General features: G+C 42.1%; 1 protein-coding gene across 2 annotated transcripts in view; it reads right to left on the minus strand.

Annotated features, from left to right (window-relative positions):
• The window catches only part of SLC9A9 (solute carrier family 9 member A9), a 514,180-nt gene that overhangs the window by 402,629 nt on the left and 89,788 nt on the right, over window positions 1–21,763 (minus strand). For both annotated transcript variants that reach the window (XM_030216056.1, XM_030216057.1), the window contains exon 5: window positions 3,742–3,857. In XM_030216056.1, the coding sequence (XP_030071916.1) occupies window positions 3,742–3,857 (116 nt within the window). The remainder of the gene's footprint in view (window positions 1–3,741; window positions 3,858–21,763) is intronic.

Consider the following 21,763-nt stretch of genomic DNA (forward strand, 5'->3'; position numbering starts at 1 on the left):
GTGACCTCACCGGAGGCGCAGCCAATCAGTGGGATGATCTACAGCAGGAATCAGGCCACCTCCGACTCTGAGAGCCATGGTTCCAGGCCACTGTAGAACGTTGGAGGTGAGAATTATTATATAGGATGTCTTAACTGCCAAACTTCCGCCAGTACTATTCTATAAATACCCACTTAGGAGGAGATTCTATATATGGCGGCTAAAAAATGTCAGTGCTGAAATCAGTGCTAAGTGTATTCTATAATCGGCACCTAGATTTAGGTGCACTGGGCCATAATCTATAACTAGGCGCCTAAATTTCGGAACATCTATGAAACGTCCATTTCTCCACCTATAACCACGCCCCTTTTGCCTCCACGCACTAGAAGTTCAGCACACATCGTTACAGAATATGCTTAGCAAGTTATGCACCTACATTCTAATCAATGCCAATTAGTGCTCATTATTGCTTGTTAAGTGCTGTTATCAGCGCTCATTAGCGTGTTAAGCCAATTAAGTTACATGCGAGGTTACAGAATCCGTGCCGATTTCTGTGCCTAAATCCAAGGTCAAAGAACAGTGACCAAAATGATAAAGGGGATGGAACTCCTCCCATATGAGCAAAGGCTAAAGAAGTTAGGGCTCTTCAATGTGGAAAATAAACCAGTGATACTCAGACGGTGATAGCCAGTTATCCCCCACCAATATTCAGTGGGGGATAACTGGCTATCACCTGCTGAATATCGCTGGTTAGCAGCTAGACAGTTATACTGCCCAATATAACCTACTATCTGCTGATTTTTAAAGCCAGTTTAGCAGGCCATATTTGGCCGTGTGAAAATGTGGTATATCTTTTGCCAGTTTAAAGATAGCCAGTTAAGTTTGAATATTGACTTAGCCGTTTATCTTTAAACCGGTCAAAAATAAACCGGATATTCAATGCCGGTCACCAGAAATGGCCTAGCACTGAATATCCGGTTTTAGCACCGACCTCGAGATTCAGCCGGTCTGACTCTTGCAGCGTGAATATCAGCCTCCGAGTGTCTGGTGGATTCAAGACGAGAACAGTGAAAGGGTGGAATAGATAATTAGTTAGAATAGGCAGAGCGGAGTAACCGAGCTGGGGTATAGGGAGTAATAACAGAAGAGAGATAGGTCAGGGTACCTGAATAAATGACCTTATGCGCCATGGTTAAAATTTTGTGCAGAATCCCAAACTGAATAGGCAGCCAGTGAAACTAAGCAAGAAGAGGGGATGGTTGATCAAAATGGTGGGCACATACTAAAAGTCCGATAGTAGTATTTTGAACTGTCTAATTAGTGCTAATTAGCACCAATTATAATCAACCGGTAGTTAATACCAATTAGCAGCTAATTATATTAAGTTGCACACAACTTTGCATGTGAATTGTAAAACTGTGTGTGCAAGTTTATTGAATTAAAACTGTCTTTGTATCTTTGAGCTTCTTGGATTCCAGTGTTCCTCCACTTTGGTGGACTTCTTTTTTTTAATCCTTGTTAAACACACAACGTTCCATCACAGGTGTATATCTAACATATAGCTTTATTTTTATAGCAAGAAACAGTAACATATTGATCATAGCTGCATTTAAATTTTTCTAAAATAGTATTTATTATTCATGATTTAGCATAACAATCTTATAAGTGAGCAATCCTAAATATCTCATGTAATCTAGTCCAGACTCCTTTCCAATAGGACTGAAGATTGCATTATATGTTCTACTATTGTCCCAAAGCAACAATATCACCGACACAGGATCAACAAATGAATTTTGCAACCTTAACTGGGGTCCAAAGAGCATGGTGTGCTAACCAAAAACGTCAGCTGATTGCTGAATGCAGAACATGATGCTCTGACCAGAATTTATCCCATTCTTTTGTAGTAAGGGTAACTTCTGCTTAATGCTCGCAGACTTTTGACATCTTGAAACTGGGTCTTTTCTATCTATTTACTTATCATTTCTATAGCGCTACAAGGCATACGCAGCACTGTACACCATACACGAAAAGACAGTCCCTACTCAAAGAGCTTACAATCTAAATAAGACAGGTAAACAGACAGAACAACTAAGAGGCAAGGGAATAAAGAAGTGGGGATAAAAGGACCAGGTCTTTTACCTGTATAAAAAAAAGCTGCCTTAGGTAAAGCAGATATGCATCACCAGAGTCCATTACTCATTTAAGACAGCTAGGTCTAGTTGTGTGGACCTACTGTTGGAGTTTTTTTTTCTTATACTATAAACCGCTATGAATCCTTTTGGAAAACTAGCAGTATATAAAACTCCGATAGTATAGTATTAGTATAGTATATATCTGCATCCAGGCAAAATGCTGATACTATGGGAGGTCAAATTCATACTGTAATTCTGGAAATGATTTGACATTCACCCCACTAAGAAATTGACCTAGGGTGGAAGGTCAAATTCATGCTGCAATTCTGGAAATGATTTTGACGTTCACCCCACTAAGAAACTGACCTAGGGTGGAAGGCCAAATTCATGCTGTTATTCTGGAAATGATTTGACGTTCACCCCACTAAGAAACTGATTTTTCTTCACTCAACATGTAATTAAACTCTGGAATTCATTGCCAGAGAATGTGGTAAAGGCAGTTAGCTTAGTAGAGTTTAAAAAAGGTTTGGATGGCTTCCTTAAGGAAAAGTCCATAGACCATTATTAAATGGACTTGGGGAAAATCCACTATTTCTGGGATAAGCAGTATAAAATGTTTTGTAGGGATCTTGCCAGGTATTTGTGACTTGGATTGGCCACTGTTGGAAACAGGATACTGGGCTTGATGGACCTTTGGTCTTTCCCAGTATGGCAATACTTATGTACTTATGACCTAGGGTGGAAGGTCAAATTCATGCTGTAATTCTGGCAATGATTTGACGTTCACCCCACTAAGAAATTGACCTAGGGATCGATGCAGCACAGTTGCCAGGTTCTCCATTTTACTTGTTTACTACATCTCATATCTTGGGGTTATACCAAATGAGTACAAACCAACACATCTGTGTCCAATAGCTCTGCAAATGTTTTAATCACTTGGATGATCCATAAAATAAAATATATTATTTATTTTATCCAAATAAGAAAGAATAAAAAAATTGTTGGTGTATCTTTATATTTGAGAAAAATCGGGAGCCTTAAAAATCGGGACACAGTTTCTTTATTTGTACACCTTGAATACCAATTCCTTCCTAAATGACCAGACACAGTCAAAGTTCAAGGGGACAGCTCTGACTTCAGTCTTACCGGACAATCCAGCGTACTAGTTTTGTAAGAAGTGGGACAATCATCTAATTTGTCAGGATCACAGAAGAAAGCTTTAGCTTTTTTCTAGACATCACCACTTCACTGATAGACCCCTGACACAGGCGCTGTGTGCCGAAACACGGCCCATGGGTCGTTTAGGAAGGAATTGGTGTTCAAGGTGTACAAATAAAGAAATTGTGTCCCGATTTTGAAAGCTCCTGGTGCTTTTCTTTGATATTTAGACTTGTTCTGTACTACAGACCCTCTCTGTATTTGTATTTATATTTATAAATTTCATAAATAACCGTAATCAGGATTAGTTGGGAGCATATCATAGGCATGTTTTAAATGCAGCCTGCGCCCCTTTCTTCTAGATTTTAATAAGGGGAGTAGCGTGTCCTGAGAACTGGGTTGAGAACCACTGCTCTATGCATTCCAAAAGTAAATAAAACTGAAATAGGCAAAATGCATTTCAAATAGTTACCTGGGTCAGTAGCAGACATCAAAGAGCCAAAAAACAAACAGTCTGTGAAGTGAAAGTCACCACTTTTTATCTGGCCGAACTGCATCATGACTTTTACAAAGCCGTACATTATCAACCTGCCAAAGAAAAGTCAAGATAGTCAAACATATTACCCCTCATCTCTTTTGTTTCACAACAGTTTTTCTGGCTGCTCTTTGTTAACTAGACCTTCTTAAAGTCATCCCACATGTATTTGCTCTACAATGATGAGGAAAGACTGGTGCTCTCTCAAAATGTTATTTTGGCCTCAGCTACATTATAACCTGTTACTGTATGGTAATTTCCACATTAAACAGCAACACAGAAAACATCATTTGAGTGATAATGGGCTTCATGGTTAATGCGGGGTCACAACCCACAAATTAACTGTTGATGTTGCAGGTAATGCAAAACAGCCTCAAGAAATGTGGCTAATTGTATCTTGTGTTATCTGCTGTGCAGCTAACCTTTGGTGGCAATATCTTCTCTCTGTTAACCGCACAACAGCCCTCTCAAAAAATACTACCAATGCATATCCAACAGTCAAAGCAGAGGTTCTGCATTTACCACATGTTATGTTTGCCGATTACTGCACAGTTACCACAGTTTAATAAATAAGGGTCCCTTTCACTAACGTGCACCAAGCTGCGCTAGTGTAGGCGCATGTTTTGGGTGTGCGGAGATCCATTTTTCAGTGCGCCTGTAAAAAAGGCCTTTTAAATTTTTTTCCAAAAATGGACGTGCGGCAAAATAAAAATTGGTGCGCGTACATTTTAGGTCCGAGACCTTTCCACCAGCCATTGACTTAGCGGTAAGGTATGAGGTAATCGTCTACATGCGTAGAATGACGATTACTGCCTGGTTTCTGCCACGCGCCAGAAAATAAAAATTACTTTCCGGCGCGTGTAGCAGACACATGTCAAAAATGAAATTACCGCAAGGGCCACGTGATATCCAGGTGGTAACTCCAAACTGATGCATGTTGGGTGCGCATAGACGCCTACGCAGCTTAGTAAAAGGGCCTCTAAGAGCCTTGGTGACAGCAACAGTGTTGACATTGGGCATGTTTATAATGAATAGGCAAAAACTGACAAAGCAAGATATAACAATTTCTTCTAGACAGGTTCGAATGTGTAACGATTAAGGTGTTTTATTTTGTATTTATATAATATGAATGTTCTTTCTATGGTATCATTTGTACTCTACAGACATTTAATATATTTTTATTATATGACTGTTCCACTATGCTGTTTAATTTGTATATTTCTGATACTGTATCGTTACTCATATTTCTAAGATTCAAATTACCATATCCAAGTTTATGATTATGTTTGATCATTTCACAATTGTTCTGCTGTTAACAAATTATAAGTTTTACATCAACTGATTCCTGTTGGACACCACCTTGGGTGAATCACCTCATAAATCCAAATCCTACATAATAATTATCACCTCCAATGTTCTGACGCTGCCTGGAACCGTGGGTCACTCGGAGGTGGTCTGCTAAGTGCGGTAGATAACACTGACGTCATACATCCCACACTGGTGATCGAATCCAATGAAGTGGCACGCGCTGGGTTCGTAACAGGCCCCGTCCTCGCGTCAAAACGTCATTACGTCAGAGGGCGGGGCCTGTAACGAACCCTCTCTCTCTCTCACACTAAGCCTAACGAAAGACACTTCCCCTGAGGTCGCTGCCCCCGCAACCCCCCCTCTCGGTCGCAGCCTGCAGGCGCTCAGTCAAACAGTCGGTTGTCAGTCCTGAGCAACGTGGGGGTCGACGGCGCTGGGGAGCGCACAAGCTGGCTGGCAGGCAGAGCTTGCATACATCGCATTGGTGAATAGGGAAAGAGTGTGGGCTCCCGTTAGGATGAGGTACGCGGAGGACAGCTGGGAGATGCAGGGGCAGCAGCGGGGAGGGTGCTGCGAAGTTGAAGCGCAAACCTCTCTCTTACACACGCACACACAAACTCACTCTCTCTCTCTGACACACACAATCTCTCTCTCTCTCAGCCCCCCACCCCCCACAGCATGTTAGCAGCAAATACACATCGGAGCATCGCTCAGCCCCATACAGAGGAAACCCACAAACCTCTGTCATTCACTCCCCCCCCCCCCCCCACTCTCTCAACCAAACACTCCCACAAACAGCATATTAGCAGCAAAGAGACATCAGAGCATCACTCAGCCCCATACAGAGGAAACCCACAAACCTCTCTCATTCTCATTCTCACACACACACACACACACACACACACACACACACACACACACTCTCTCTCTCTCTCTCTCTCTCTCTCTCTATCAACCAACCCCCCCCCCCCCACCCACACACACACACACACAGAGCATATTAGCAGCAAAGAGACATCAGAGCATCACTCAGCCCCATACAGAGGAAACCCACAAACCTCTCTCATTCACACACACACACTCTCTCTCAACCAAACAACTCCCCTCCCCCCACCACACACAATATTAGCAGCAAAGAAGAGGCGTCGGAGCATCACTCAGCCCCATACAGAGGACACCTGCAAACCTCTCTCTTTCACACACACACACACTCTCTCTCTCTCTCTGTGACATACACACACACTCTCTCTCTATTACGCAACCTCTCCCCCACCTCAACAGCACATTAGCAGTAAAGCAGAGGCATTGGAGCATCGCTCAGCCCCATACAGAGGACACCCACAAACCTTTCACAGAAACACACTCTTTCTGTCTCTCTCTCAAACACACACACTCTCTCTCTCTCTCTCTCTCTCTCTCTCTCTCTCTCTCTCTCTCTCAGCCAACCCCCCCCCCCTTCTCATTATACACTCTTCCCAATTATTCCTTAACATCACAGCACACTTCTCCTAACAATTCCCTTAAAAACATACTCGCCATTAGATGATAACCTTGCTAGCACCCGTTTCATTTGTTTGTTTGACAGAGTGTGGCTGGGGGGGGGGGCAGGGGAGAGAGGAGAATTGCTGGGTGGCTACGGGGGGGGGGGGGCAGAGGACAGAGGAGAATCACTGGGTGCCTGGAGGGGGAGCAAGGGAGAGAGAAGAATCGCTGAGTGGCTGGAGGGGAGGCAGGGGACAGAGGAGACAGTATCACTCTCTCTCTGTCACACACACACACACTCGCACATTCACTCTCTCTCTCACACACACAGTCATTGTCAAACACACTCTGTCAAACATACACACTCAGAGGAAAACCTTGCTAGCGCCCGTTTCCTGTCAGAAATGGGCCTTTTTTACTAGAAAATAAATAAATCTGTGCTCTACTGTTCTGAAGACAAGGATGCATACTTCTGTCATGCTTAAGAAACTGACAAAGCTTTAGCAGGGTGCCATTTATGCTAATTTATATGCATATTAGCCACAAACATACTGTACATGAAGATTCAGCCACGGTGGTGTATGTTTAAATTGAGTGGCTGAATATTCACATATAACTTTATATGTACAACTTATCTGTTATTTACCCGTTCATGTTAAAATGAATGAGTTATACAGAGAGAGGCCAGCTTTCACTGTTCCCCTATAAAAACATTAGGCCCTACCCCTGGAAAGCCTCCTAATCACATTTACACCTAGATATATATATGTAAACCGTTCTGTTTTGCAGATGCAATAAGACACGGTATATAAATTAACAAATAAATAAAAATAAAAATAGATGTAGAAACGTTAGCCATATACTCATACAGGCAGTTTCTCCATTCCATGGCAGGAAATATTTTTTTTAGAAAAGAACTTAGGTTAGTGGTTCCCAAACCTGGTCCTGGAGGTAACCCTGCCAGTCAGATTTTCAGGATATCCACAATGAATATTCACAAGAGAGATTTGCTGCATGCTGTGGAGACATTTCAAACTTGTGTGTGTTATTTTTTTAACAGAAAGCATTCCCATAGAGTAAATAAGTATACTTTTTCCAAAATAAAGTATTTTCCTTGAAGAATTGTTGCAAAGTCCACAAGTAAAAAGTATTAGTAGATTTTGCACCTGCCTGCAGAGGTTTAAAAATCATCTAAAATATTTAGTTCATAGTATCATGGCCTTCCTAGTTGAACAGTTCCCCTTATTCCCTACAATGCTTTCTTTCCAACAACAACGCATCAAGTATCTTTGCTTTATCTTTGGTTATACAAAAGGAAGGATACCATTAGTTAACCGTACACTAGAGAAAACACACACACACAAATTATCCCCCTACATGATAGTACAGCAAATCAAAGAAAAATGTCTATCAAGCATCACATCCGTCTTGTGAGTAAAAGTAAACTTAATCTCTGCTATTCAGGTCAAGTCCCTGCTCTTGTTCAATTATTGACAGCGTCATACTGTCTTCCACTCAATTATTCACCAAGTACATCCATGAACCTTTATGGAATATCAGACAGATGTAGTTGATTAGCTATATTGACCATGTAACAATACATAACTCTTCTTAATGTACACAAAGGGGATGAAATAGCACAAACTCCATGTTTTGTGAACAGCAATATCTGTCTTTTTGATTTCTTTAATTTTTATTGAATTTTAAACCTTGATCATACATTTCTCAAATAAGTCAACAAACCACTTTTCTCAAAGCAACAAATAACCATTTCCCTTGCTTCCATACAGATATACTTAACCCTCTTTCCCCTCCCCTCAACACCCCCTTTATGTCCCCATCTTGCTCTCTATTCATCAGCTTGCTGCCAATTTTTTAAAATTTTTTATTTATTTAGATTTTGCTCACACCTTTTTAGTAGTAGATCAAGGTGAGTTACATTCAGGTACACTGGGTATTTCCCTGTCACTCACAATCCAAGTTTGTACCTGAGGCAATGGAGGGTTAAGTGACTTGCCCAAGATCACAAGCAGCAGCAGTGGGATTTGAATCGGCCACCTCTGGATGTCAAAACCAGTGCTCTAACTACTAGGCTACTCCTCCACTCCAACTGTTCTTTCTGGCTGCCAACTCAAGCAACTTCTTGTTCCCCCACCTCCTTCTCTCTCCTTTCCATCCCCCACCCACCACACTGTTTTCTCCCTCGGATCCTACTAGAAATTGTCACTCCTCTCCCTCCTTCCCCTGCCCCACTGACCATAATCCCCAACAACCTTCACAGGCTAACCCACTACTCTCCCTCATTATCTATTTCTCTAATCATGCACTGTGGGGCTCTCTTTACTCTTCCATTTTGTTGCAATGCCACACTTAGCACCAGTCGTTATGCATAATGTGGTGGCACAATGGTTATAAGCAAGGACTGCACTAACAGTCTTCAAATAATGGGCTCATCATTTAGTGCTTCTGATTCAATTTCTTTCAACTTTATGAGAAAGTGACTGCCATTCCAGTCTGTGGGGTAAATGGGTATGCAAGAACACTGGGGGAAAATGGAAACAACACCTCAACAAATTGTTTTAAAGACATTAGTTAAAAAACAATGTAAAGGTTCCCAAACCTGTTCTACAGAACCCTCAACCATTATATTTACTGGATATCCATAATGGATATTTGTGAGATGGCAGTGCATGTGCTGCCTCTATTGCATGCAAATTTTCTCTCATGCATATTCATTGCAGACATCCTAAAACCCCACTGATCAAGGGTCCTACCCAGGACAGGTTTGAGAACCACTGCCTCTAAAATTTCATGCCAAGCCACAGAATTCTCCACAACAAGAACAGCAATTGTTGACACTGGCCAGGAGTTTATCTTGTTGGGCAGATTGGATTGCCAGTACAGGCCTTTATCTGCCGCCATCCATTATATCGCTGAAAAATAGCCTTGGAATCACCAGGAATAATTTATGGAGAGTTTATTCACATTCAGGGTTTAGATGAAAAATTTTGCTAAACCCTGTTCTATTGTTTCGAACAATGGTGTACCATAGGTTGCTTAAGTCTCCTCCTGAGGGAACCCTAGAACAGCTAAGAAATAAGCTGAATCAAACAGCGAATAATCACCAATGATGTATCAAATATCAATATCAAATAGTGCCACTCAAATGAGCCATATAACAATATTCTACTGAAATACATCATAATTGGATTATTTCCATTAAAGAATGCCTGACACAGCCTGGGAGTGATATGTGGCTAAGTCAGAATTTTATCATGCAATAAACCTCGAGTTTTATCTCATTGGCCTAAGCTCATTTTCTGCTTTGTCTGACCTCTCTGTGTGCTCTCATACTTTGTGCTTTATACAATAAAATATATTCACAGCTGTGAAACCGAATTACTGTCGGTCATTAATTTCTTAAAAAGGCTAGAGGGCCTCTTTCCTTCCAAATGCTCAACAGTTGTTTTAATGTATATTAGTTAAGGATCATATGCATTAAACTTAGACAACTCCACGACTCCTTTTGTTAACCTCTCCTGACCGTAGGGTCTCGACAAATTTCATGATCCGGGGCAGCACAGTTCCTTGAGATCGAGATGAGTTTTGGAGTTTTTAATTCATAAATGAATTGCTTATACACATGAAATATTTATAAGCTTAAGCTAGCTAAAGCAAAATGAAATGCTAAGGAAGCCAATGTTTACATTTGTGCCTCTCCCCCTCCCAAAAAATACCATTCACAAAGACCTCATGTTCTGACCTTCCACCTCCCCATCCAGCACTCCCTTCAGGCTGGTGCCTGGGGCTATGACCCCTCCCAACTCCTTTGTTGGTACACCACTGGTTACTACTATTACTATTATTAAACATTTCTATAGCGCTACTAGACTTACACAGCGCTGTACAAATTAACATGAAAAGACAGTCCCTGCTCAACAGAGCTTACAATCTAAATTGGACAGACGAACAGACAGCTAGGGGTGGGGAAATTGCAGTGGTAGGGGTGATAAGTGAGGGTGTTGAGTAAGAGAGTCATGGTTAGGAGTCGAAAGCAGTAGCAAAGAGGTGGGCTTTAAGCCTAGACTTGAAGACAGCCAGAGACTGAGCCTGACGTACTGGCTCAGGGAGTCTATTCCAGGCATAGGGAGCAGCGAGATAGAAGGAACGGAGCCGTGAGTTAGCAGTGGGGGAGAAGGGGGATGACAGGAGACATTTACCCAGCGAACGGAGTTCAAGGAGAGGAGTGTAGGGAGAGATGAGAGCGGAAAGGTACTGAGGAACTGCGGAGTGGATGCACTTGTAGGTCAAAAGGAGAAGTTTGAACTGTATGCGGAAGCGGATAGGGAGCCAGTGAAGCGACTTGAGGAACTCTGGCGGAATATAAGATGCGCAGCAGAGTTTTGGACAGATTGAAGAGGAGATAGATGGCTGATCGGGAGACCAGCAAGAAGCAAATTGCAGTAGTCTAGGCGAGAGGTGATAAGGGTGTGGGTAAGGGTTTTGGTAGCGTCCTCGGAGAGGAAAGGGCGAATTTTGTTAATATTATAGAGAAAGAAATGACAGGTTTTGGCAATCTGCTGAATATAAGCAGAGAAGGAGAGAGCGGAGTCAAAGATGACTCCAAGGTTGCGCGCAGACGGGACACTGGTTACTAATGAATTACCAAATACATGATGGGCAAAGGGAATAAACAGTGCCTCTCTCCAGTGTAGGGCCTCATTTTTCTTTACATTTTTTATGGAAAAAGAGGGCCCCGTAATTAGAGTTGCCACCGGACTTCATACATGTGTCAAAGGTGCCTATGTACAATAGGTGCTATTCTATAAGGTGGTGCCTAAGTATTATAGCGATTAACTGCAAGGGGGGGTGTATGTGTGGTCAGAGAATGGGTGGGCCACAGGCATGTCTCTCAGTTACATGCCTATTTTATAGAATAAGTATGTCACTCAGGCCCAGCTTCCAAGGGGGTCCTAGCAAGGCTGATTGGTCTCCTGCTCCTGTGTGCTGCAGTACCAGGTTATCATGTTATCATGTTAACTCTGCTTTGCCATCCACAGGTCTTTCTTCCTGCCTCATCCCACCTCCTGTGTGAAGTACTTCCTGTTTTCACATAGACAAGAGGGAACACGGCAGGAAGGAGGACCTTTGGTGGCAGAGCGGGCCCCGGGAAATAGGAGCAGGAGACAAGTATTAAGAAGGCCAGGAGGTGTTTGCCCCGGGCCCGGCTTTGTCTCTCAGCTGTCCTGATGTCACTTGGCATACTTAGGTGAGCCAGCTTTCGCCTTCTGTTGACATGGTTTAAGAGTGCATGCCTAAACATAGCTGCACTAATGCAGAAATACGCCAGAATTCTATAACAGAATCTTTGTGCCAAGATACCGTTATAGAATTGGTGCTAAACACACGGAATGGGGGCACCTAAACTGGGGCACCAATTTACAGAATTGCCCCTTTAGTGTTTTGTTTTTTTGTGAGGGTGGGGGGGATATCAAAACTATAAGTCCATGCATGCCATAAGGTAAAAAGCAGTACTGAATTAGCCTATTCCTTATGACATGGAGTCTGATAACAACTCAACTTATACTGATGAGAGCCATTTATCCGCAGAGAATCCCTTTGAAAATCTGACCTTTCAAACATGACTACCAAAGGATTTTCATAGAGAAATTTAATGGCCAATTTACCTTAGAAACTCAGCTTGCATATTGTGTGGGTACTTAGCACCAGCGGGCCCAAGAGCTCCACAGAAAGATTAAAAATTGGTATCATATTGTTTTGTGCCTTTGATATCACCTTTGGAAGAAGGAAATAAGTTATCGTGAGCCTGTCTCTAGAAAAAAAAAGTACTTACTAATCAGATACCGAACAGTGAATGCCACAAAAATGCTTCAGGAAACAATAACCTCTTTAATTGAAACATGCACTTTAGCTATGATAACTTAAACCTTTGAGACTTGTGTCTCATTTATAAGAAGTCAGCCTAAATCTAACAGGAAGAAAACAAAATAAATACTGCAATAGACTTTTTGTCAGCTGGCCTAGTGACTCAGATAGTAAATGATGTGCACCTCCATGTGAAACGTTTCCTGGTTCAGACCAAGTGAAAGGATGTCCGCTCTGAGTTGGCCAGGGCTGGAGTTAATGTAAAGGCAGCATTCACAGCCCCAGAGGATGGAGGGCAGAACTGACAAAGGTAGGGCTATAACTGTCGAGTTAGTAATATTTAGGTGGATTTGCTGATGGAACTAAGAGGAGTCTCACAAATGTTCCCCCCACCACCACCATCAAAAAATGCTGATATCACATTTTCAGCACAAGTAGCAGCTTTCTGGTGAACAACTGGAAAAAAAATCCTTGAAGTGCGTAAATTTTTATGAAAATGTTCTTACAATCAAAATGCCATCACACTAAGGACCCTGTTTACTAAGGTGCGCCAGCGTGAGATGCCTATATATTCCCATAGGCGTCTCTAGCATTAGCGCACACTAAAAACACTACCGTACCTATAGCACAACTTAGTAAATGGGGCCCTAAGAATCCTCCAACCGAATTGCAAAACAAATATTTTGCAATTCAGTAAAAAAGGGCAATCATCTTGCCCTTTGTATGTATCCTCACCCTGTCAAAGAGCTTTCTTTTCTCTCTATATTTACCTCAAATGATGCATTGAAATACTTAGAACACTTGACTTTTACATTCAAAATTAAAATAAATAAATGAGGATAATTTCAAAATGGAATTTGCATATGTTCGTATGGAGTCACTCAGGTAAATTCCACAGGCTTCATGATGTGTATAATTTTTTTTTTATTTAATTTTTTTTTAAATACACTTCAAGCAATAACACTTGAGAATAAACTAGGAATTGCAGAGAAAAAAAATACATCCACCAAATTAACTCACATATTCCCAATGTAGTCCTCAGTATAAGGTGGTATCAAGTACAAAAACTCAAGGAAAAACAGGCAGACATGCCTAAACAAAAAAGGTAAATAACCACATGGGAGACAAAATAAAATCCTAGAGTGGGCACATTTCAGGGACCCTTTCCAACAGAGTCCACTTTCTGACCTTCTTGGACAATCATAAATGTCAGCGAAAAGGAAACACAGAAAATGTGTGTTCCTGCTTCTGATTTTAGTATTGCTAAAGTTAGTTCTCAAACTCACTTTCAAACGGGTCTAGGCTGTCAATTAGGTGGACTAGGCACCTGCATAGGGCAGCACAATTTAAGCACAGCATGAATGTGGCAGTTATGACATCTGTAGAAGATTCATCATGGCCAACGTGAGGCCCTGGGAATATATGCTTACTTAAGGACTGTTCAGTCCTGTCTCCTCTGAACTTCCCATTTCAGAGAGGGGCAGGACCCAAGAGACACAGATGCACACATAAGTTCAAAGCCAGATGCCAACCATGATGAATCTTCTATAAATGTCATAACTGCAACATTGGCGCTGCGCCCAAATTGTGCTGCCCTAAGCAGCTGCCTAGGCCACCTAATACATGACCAGGTCCTGTTTGGAAATGAGTTTGAGAACCAACTTTAGCAATATTAAACTCAGAATAAGAAGGGGCACAAATAACCTTGGGCAAAAAGGCTCATCTACTGTGCACATGTTCATTTACTACAGTAATACTGGAAACCCTACTTATTCAAATCTTCAGTATTACCCTTTCTTTCCCACAAGAGAGGACATCTTGTGCTTAGCCCATGCCTTCACCATGTGTTCAAACATGCCACTGTCTGAAGGAATACTTCCCTCATTTGCTAACAATGGCTAGACCTTTAGAACTGGCAAATAAACTTCCAAAATCATAAAATATTAAGAAGGCAGTTCGATATAATGGAGATCCTAACAGTATAAAAGAGGTCAGAGACAAAAGGTTCTGTATGGCCTATATTGTCTGTCAGTTTCCATGAATAAATCACCAACATTTATGGGCCATTTTACTAAGCTGCGTATGCGCATCCTAAACGCATCAATTTTGAACTACCGCCCGGCCCAGGTGGTAATTTCATTTTCTACGTGTGTCCACTAGGCGCGCCAGAAAATATTTTTTATTTTCCAGCGTGTCGCATTAATTGGGCAGTAATTGGCATTCTACGCGCATAGACCATTACAGCCTGTATAACGCAAGAGACCTTAACACTAGGTCAATGGGTGGCAATAAGGTCTCATGCCCAAAATGGATGTGTGTCAATTTTCATTTAGCTGCACGTCCATTTTTGCCCCCCCCCCCCCAAAAAAAAAAAGCGTGCTGAAAATGGACCTGCATGTGCCCAATACACATGTCTACACCAGTGCAGGCCATTTTTTGGCACACCTTAGTAAAAGGTCCCCCCCCTATGTGGGGAATTCTATAGATGGCATCCAAAGTTTAGCATGGATTTGCCCAGTGACTAACTAGAATTCTGTAAAGGGCACTCTGTGCAAAGCACCCTTTGCAGAATACTAGCTGAGGGGACCTTTCACAAAGCGGCAGAAGGGCTACCACACGTGTAGCGTGCGCCAAATTGACACTACCGCCCAGTTAGCCTGCCCACCTGGTGGTAATGTCTAAGTTGGCGTGCGCCGTTTCCCATGGTAGAAAATATTTTTCTATTTTCTACCACGGGGTGCATTCCCAGCAGTAAATCGTCAGCATGACCACATTGGGGCACACTGCATAAGTACTGCGCGTGAGCCCTTACCGCTAGGTCAACTGGTGGCAGTAAGGGATCAGGTAGTAAATAGACATGCACTACTTTTAATTCTAATGCATGGCCGTTTACTGCCCCCACTGAAAAAAGCTTTTTTTCCCCAGCTGCAGTAAAAAATGGCCCAGATCCCATCCTACCTCAGGACACTTTTTACCACAGCTTAGTACAACTACCCTTAGTGCATATCTTGCACCTAACTTTGGGTGCGAGCACTTACACCTGCTGACACCCGATATAAATGCTGGCACACAATATCAGTTGGGCACATCCATTATTCTATAACATCGCACCTAAATTCTAGAAATGCTCCTGATCCGCCCATGCCCCTCCAATGTCCACGCCTCCTTTAGAGTTGCGCACCATAAAAATTTAAGCATGCATGTTATATGGCAGGGCCTCTTGGGGGGGGGGGGGCAGGAGGATCAAAATTCCCCAGCCTAGCTTCCAAGGAGGGGGGGCCTGGTACCAGCAAGCTCCTTCCTGCCTGCCTGCGTCCAGGTCTGTCTCTCTCCTGCTCTTGTGCGCTGGGTCCTGGATGATTGTATTAATAACCCAGGAGATGACAGACCGAGGGAGAAGCAGTCAGACACAGGAAGGTAAGAGGGTGGAAGCAGCCCAAGTGTGGGGGGTGGCCCGAGTGTGGGGATGGTTGTGGCACAGTGGCCCAGGTGGCCCCGGGCCCAGCTGTGTCTTTCAACGGTCTTATGTTATAGAATAGCATGAAGGGGAGATCAGCATGTAACTCCAAATGAGTGCCTTAACTAATTAGTTTGTGCGCAGACCTGGGATCCACACCCAACTTCAGGTGACCTACATAGAATCCAGGGGTTAATTCCTCCTGCTCTTGATGTCTGTGCTTGCAGTTCTTGGAAAAAATGTTTTTTTCTTGGTTTGTATCAGCGGTTAAAGATTTTGTCACCCTTCTAAATAAATCTCCACTTTTTTCTATAGTGTAGTGGTGGGGCCATAGGAGCTAACTTTTCAAAATGATTGGGGGTGCTGAATTTTTTTTTTTTTAACAGGTGGTGCATTACTCCCTCCCCCTCATCCCTCGTCCCCCCCCCTCCAAGTTCCAGAGTCTTCCCCCCCTCCCAGTTCCACAGGATCCCCCCTCCCTCTGAGTTCCAGGGTTGTCATCGTCCCTCCCTTCGAGTTCCAGGCTCCCTCCCTCCGAATTTTAAAAGTCATCTTTACTTACCTCGTCGGGGTTATGGCAGCCGGCAGCAGCGGTAAAAAGCGTGCAGTTTTCCCTTCTCTCTCTCTCAGCTCTGGTCCCGCCCTTGTGGAAACAGGAAATAAGGGTGGGACCAGAGCTGAGAGAGAGAAGGGAAAACTGCACGCTTTTTACTGCTGCTGCCGGCCACCATAACTCCGACGAGGTAAGTAAAGATGACTTTTAAAATTCGGAGGGAGGGGGCCTGGAACTCGAAGGGAGAGAGGGAGGGAGGGACGACGACGACCCTGGAACTCGGAGGGAGGGACGATGACCCTGGAACTCGGAGGGAGGGAGGGAACCAACTTCCGGTGGGTGAAATATTGGGGGTGCTCGAGCACCCACCGCATCCATGGAGTCGGCGCCTATGGGTGGGGCAGTTTTCTGCATGTACCCCGAAGCCTGTTGCTGGTATCTGTGTACTCACTTTGACATTTTCCATGATCTAAGCAAAGGTACCATTGAATCAAAAAGCACAGGCATTAGACAAACTTAATAAGGTAGGTATTTCAATACTGGAATTATATGTCCCACTTCAGAAATATGGGGCTATGCTATATTTATGGTTTTGTACTCAGTGCCTCACAGACAACCCACTGAATGATTCTGAGCCTGCAAATGACTTCAGTATTTTGGTGCTAGACTTGTCCATCAGAGAACAAAGGGTTTAAACAGAAAGACATCAACAATTTTAATCTCTCACTGGAAAAACTTTTTAAATACATTTCATGTCAGGTGCAGTTTGGAGATAAATGGTAATGTACTAGGAAATTGAAACAGAACAGTATTTTATACAATGCTTTACCAGAACAAAGTGAAATTCATTTCTAATAATCTGCTAGGATTTTTGGCAGAGGAAATAAGAGAAGCTTCTCACTTTGCCCTTGCTTCGTGACAAATTACTCACATATTTCAAGGGATAGAGACCTAACTCTCTCATATCTTGAGCACATTACTTAGATGGACTTTGGACAACTGCAGATACATTTCAGTTACTGTATTTTAAAAGTAGACATTAACTCTTCAGCGCCTTAAAAAAAATCTCTATGCATTTCATGGACAAGAGAAAACCAGCAGATCGTTTTACACTGTCCAGCAATTTGTACCTTTCTGCCTTTGCCTAGATTAAAACAAACAAAACAGTCATGCAATCATACAACACTAACTGATGTTCACAGTAAAGGTTTTTAAAAAAATGTTTTGCTGCTAATATATGCAATTTTATTTTATTTGTTTTGCACAGATTTATTCTTAATAGCCACCGTTTTTGTCCGTGTGTCTACCTTAACTAGATTGCAAGCTCCAAGGAGATTAAATTAGGTTATATATTACTTGTTATTGTACTGTTTACAAATCTAGGGAAAGAGATTCAAGAGGATGGACAGAAGATGAGAACAGAAAGCAAAAGTACACTCATAGCAACTGATGTAAGAAGACAGCAGTGTGTGTCTATTACGGGGTCAACTTTAGTACAGGACACCTATGAGGAATGCCAAAAAGAAGCATCTGTTTCAACATCCAACATCAACCAAGACCAGGAAGGCGGGGTGGAAGGGAAGCAGTCCTGCGAAATCGCCATTTCCCAGCTAAATGAATCAGACTCTTCCCCCCCCCCCCTTTTTAAATTAATTTCCAATATGATTTAACAAAGAAAAACTTGGAGAAGAGACGGCTGAGGGGAGACATGATAGAGGTATATAAAATAATGAGTGGAGTGGAACAGGTGGATGTGAAGCATCTGTTCACGCTTTCCAAAAATACTAGGACTAGGGGGCATGCGATGAAACTACAGTGTAGCAAATTTAAAACAAATCAGAGAAACTTTTTCTTCACCCAACGCATAATTAAACTCTGGAATTCGTTGCCGGAGAACGTGGTGAAGGCGGTTAGCTTGGCAGAGTTTAAAAAGGGGTTAGACAGTTTCCTAAAGGACAAGTCCATAAACCACTACTAAATGGACTTGGGAAAAATCCACAATTCCAGGAATAACATGTATAGAATGTTTGTACGTTTGGGAAGCTTACCAGGTGCCCTTGGCCTGGATTCGCCGCTGTCGTGGACAGGATGCTGGGCTCGATGGACCCTTGGTCTTTTCCCAGTGTGGCATTACTTATGTACTTATTGTTAATATGGATTAGAGCTTGAGTATCCACTGGAATGGTGGTAAGCCAGGTTACAGGACTTTGGTCAGCAGAGAAGCCTTGACCAGGCCTGATAACCCACTAATGGCATAACAGTTGAGAACCTGCAAACGCTGGACTATATGATAAAGTCTTAATAAAACCTGAAACTAATTACAAATTGAATATAGCATATATGATGATAGAATAATAGATAAAAATGGTTTGTAAAATCTGGCTTGTATTTCTATAACATGGCACACAGGTCATAAGATTATATAAAAATAGATTGTGAAACTGGTATACTAGTATTAAGACAGTTTGGAAACAATAAAAAAATAAAAATAAGATGTTCAGGGTAGCGGAAATGGTACAAGGTTTTGAAATAGCAAGAGCAAGAGATGTTTACCGGAAAAGACAGTTGGGTGCAGATGGACACCTGGGCGGAAAAGAAATGTTTCAAAATAACTAGAACAGGAAAGAGTTGGTACAAGATGATACAAAGAGTACAAATCAACATCTGCCGGAAAAGGGAAAAAAATTGGTACAGAGATATTGGCCAATAAGACGAAAAAAATAGGTACTGCCATAAGCATCTATTGAGATCTATGCCTATAAAAGAGCAAACATTCAGACAGAAAAGTTAGAAGCTTCTTCAACACTTGACCGGCAGCATAGCTCTGTGCATTTGAACCCAGATGTATGTATTAAACTGAAGACTTTATCTTGGTAAGAATAAACAAGATCTTATTCCTGAAAACTATCTTTGTCTTTATTCCTACATACTGTATTATATGTGCTCTTTCCTTATTATCTGCTTTACGCAAATAAGACACACTCACTGAATCACAAAGAGTAGATTAAAAATATATATATATGTGGGAACATAAATGGCCCAGGATACACCTAGATCCAGAAAGGCAGAAAGCAGTGGTTATGGGAATTAGTTTCGAACTGCGGCTACTAATGCCTCCCCAGAATAGACCCCCCTGGGATTGGAGGGAGACTGTAAAGAACCTTTTGGATGAACTTAAGATGTTTCCTCCCCCATGCGGAAAAGTCCAGAAAGGGGCTAAAAGAGGGGCATTTAAACAGTGGTGACCACCGATCTCTGACTGTTCTCGCTGCCCTTCTTGTCCGCCTTTTGAACGCAAGAGGGGATAGATTAATCTGTGCGTTCAATGCTTTCTTTCTGCCACTCTATTTTCCTTTCTCTTTTTCTTTCATCCCTTCCCCCCCCCAATCTCCCTGCCGCCACTTCTCTGTCCTTCTGCCTTATACGGACATTGTCCACTTGAGGGGTATTGGGCACTATTATTCTGTCCGTTCTTTTTTTCACCCCTACCTTAAATACTCTCCTATTTTTCTGCCTTCTTACTTTGTTCCCTGAAAGTCTTATTGTCCTGCGCTGGACTAACACATCTGTTTCTTTGTCCTTTTCTAATTCTGTCCATCTGATACCTGTCCTTATATCTCTTCACCTATATACTATCCCTTTTGAGTGCTTGCTGTATGAAAGAGAATGAATGCCATCTCGATTCTAGGCTCTGGGAGACCACGCTTAGCAGATGGTGACTGTTTTTTCTTATTTCATCACGATTGTCATTAGCGGTCTTATGCTGGCTATTCTTAGCCTAACGCCTTGACATTTCGTGCCTTAAGTCTCTGTCTTTCTAGCCTATCTAGTATATGTTGAAGTTTCTGTTCCTTTAATTCTTTGCCATCCCTATTTGTCAATCATTTGTCCTTAATTTTGCCTGGACCCTTGTGCACTGCACTTCCCTGTAACCTTATATGTCTCCCTACAAATCATCCTGTTCTTTGAGTCCTCAGAACTATGCTTGTGTTCTAACAGCCCACTGCCCCCCTTCTTCCTGTTCACACATTTCAGTTTCTCTGTTTTTTTTTTTTTCTTCTCTCTGGCCCTTCCCTAATCGCTAAATATACTTCGGCTCCTTTTCTTAGCGCTGTACTGAAACCTCGGATTTGGGTTTCTCCTCATGCCTGTTTGAAACTGTATTGCTGTGCTTCTATGACAGATTTATAGTTTCAATCTTATGATTCTTTGCAATCTTTGCAGCTGTTACACATATTTCCTGGTCTGAAAAAAAAAAAAAAAACTGCGTAGCAACTCATAATTCCCCTTTTCACTTCAGGGACAGTATATGGCCGTCTTGTTGTCCGTAGGCGTGTCCGCTCCCTAGTGCATCTGTTTATATGTCTCTTGCCTCCGTCTTTAGTGAGACAACTGTTCCACCTCTGCTTTTCTTAGTTCTCATCTTAGCTCTCCATAACTGTAGGAAACACCTGCTTCCTCTCATACAGATGCTGCCAGTATTACTGTGATTTCTCATTTTCTATATTCTATGCAGAGACTAAAATAATACCCCATTTGCCTTGCCGTAGCAATGCTTTCTGAATTTCTAAGGGCTTACTTTTTTCTCCTCTCCGGTGCCATAGTTATATTATGACGTTGTCTCTCACTCCCCTATTTTCAGCTCGTACTGCTTTGACTTTTAGGCGCTGCCCTCTATTTCATTTCATTTCCCCAAAACAGTAGACCGTCTGATATTTTAATGCTTTCTCACTTTGTTTCCGAGGCAAGCTTTAAACCCCGAGACAGGTTTTTCTTTATTTCTACGCTGCCACTGACAGCTTGATAGACCTTATCGTGTTCCACAATGTGGTTACAAAGTTTTAGAAGTGTATTTTCCCTTCAAACATAAATTACTGTACTTTCCCTTCAGGAACCGGCTTTTTCCTTCTTTCCTCTGCCTTGGTTTCCTGCGATTACATTCACCCCTCATATGCCCGATGATGTTTCTTTAATTTATTTTTGGTATAATGGATACAGTTTATTTGCATGGCCTCCTCATACCTCACTATTTTAATATTTTGATTTAATACTTCATGATTTCAGTTTTGAACTATAATGGTATGAGTCTATTTTTGGATGTGCAACATTTCTTTTGCCCTGTACAGATATTTGTCTTAATAATTCACAATCATGTCACATTTACCTTGGTATGATTGATACGCATTCATTTCCTGCTGAACGATTAATTAGTAGTATTTCAGGAAGGCCGGTGCATATTAAACCACAGAATTTTGCCGTAAAAAAAAAAAGCA

The sequence above is a fragment of the Microcaecilia unicolor genome, chromosome 10 (genome assembly GCF_901765095.1).
Source record: "Microcaecilia unicolor chromosome 10, aMicUni1.1, whole genome shotgun sequence".
NCBI lineage: Eukaryota > Metazoa > Chordata > Amphibia > Gymnophiona > Siphonopidae > Microcaecilia > Microcaecilia unicolor.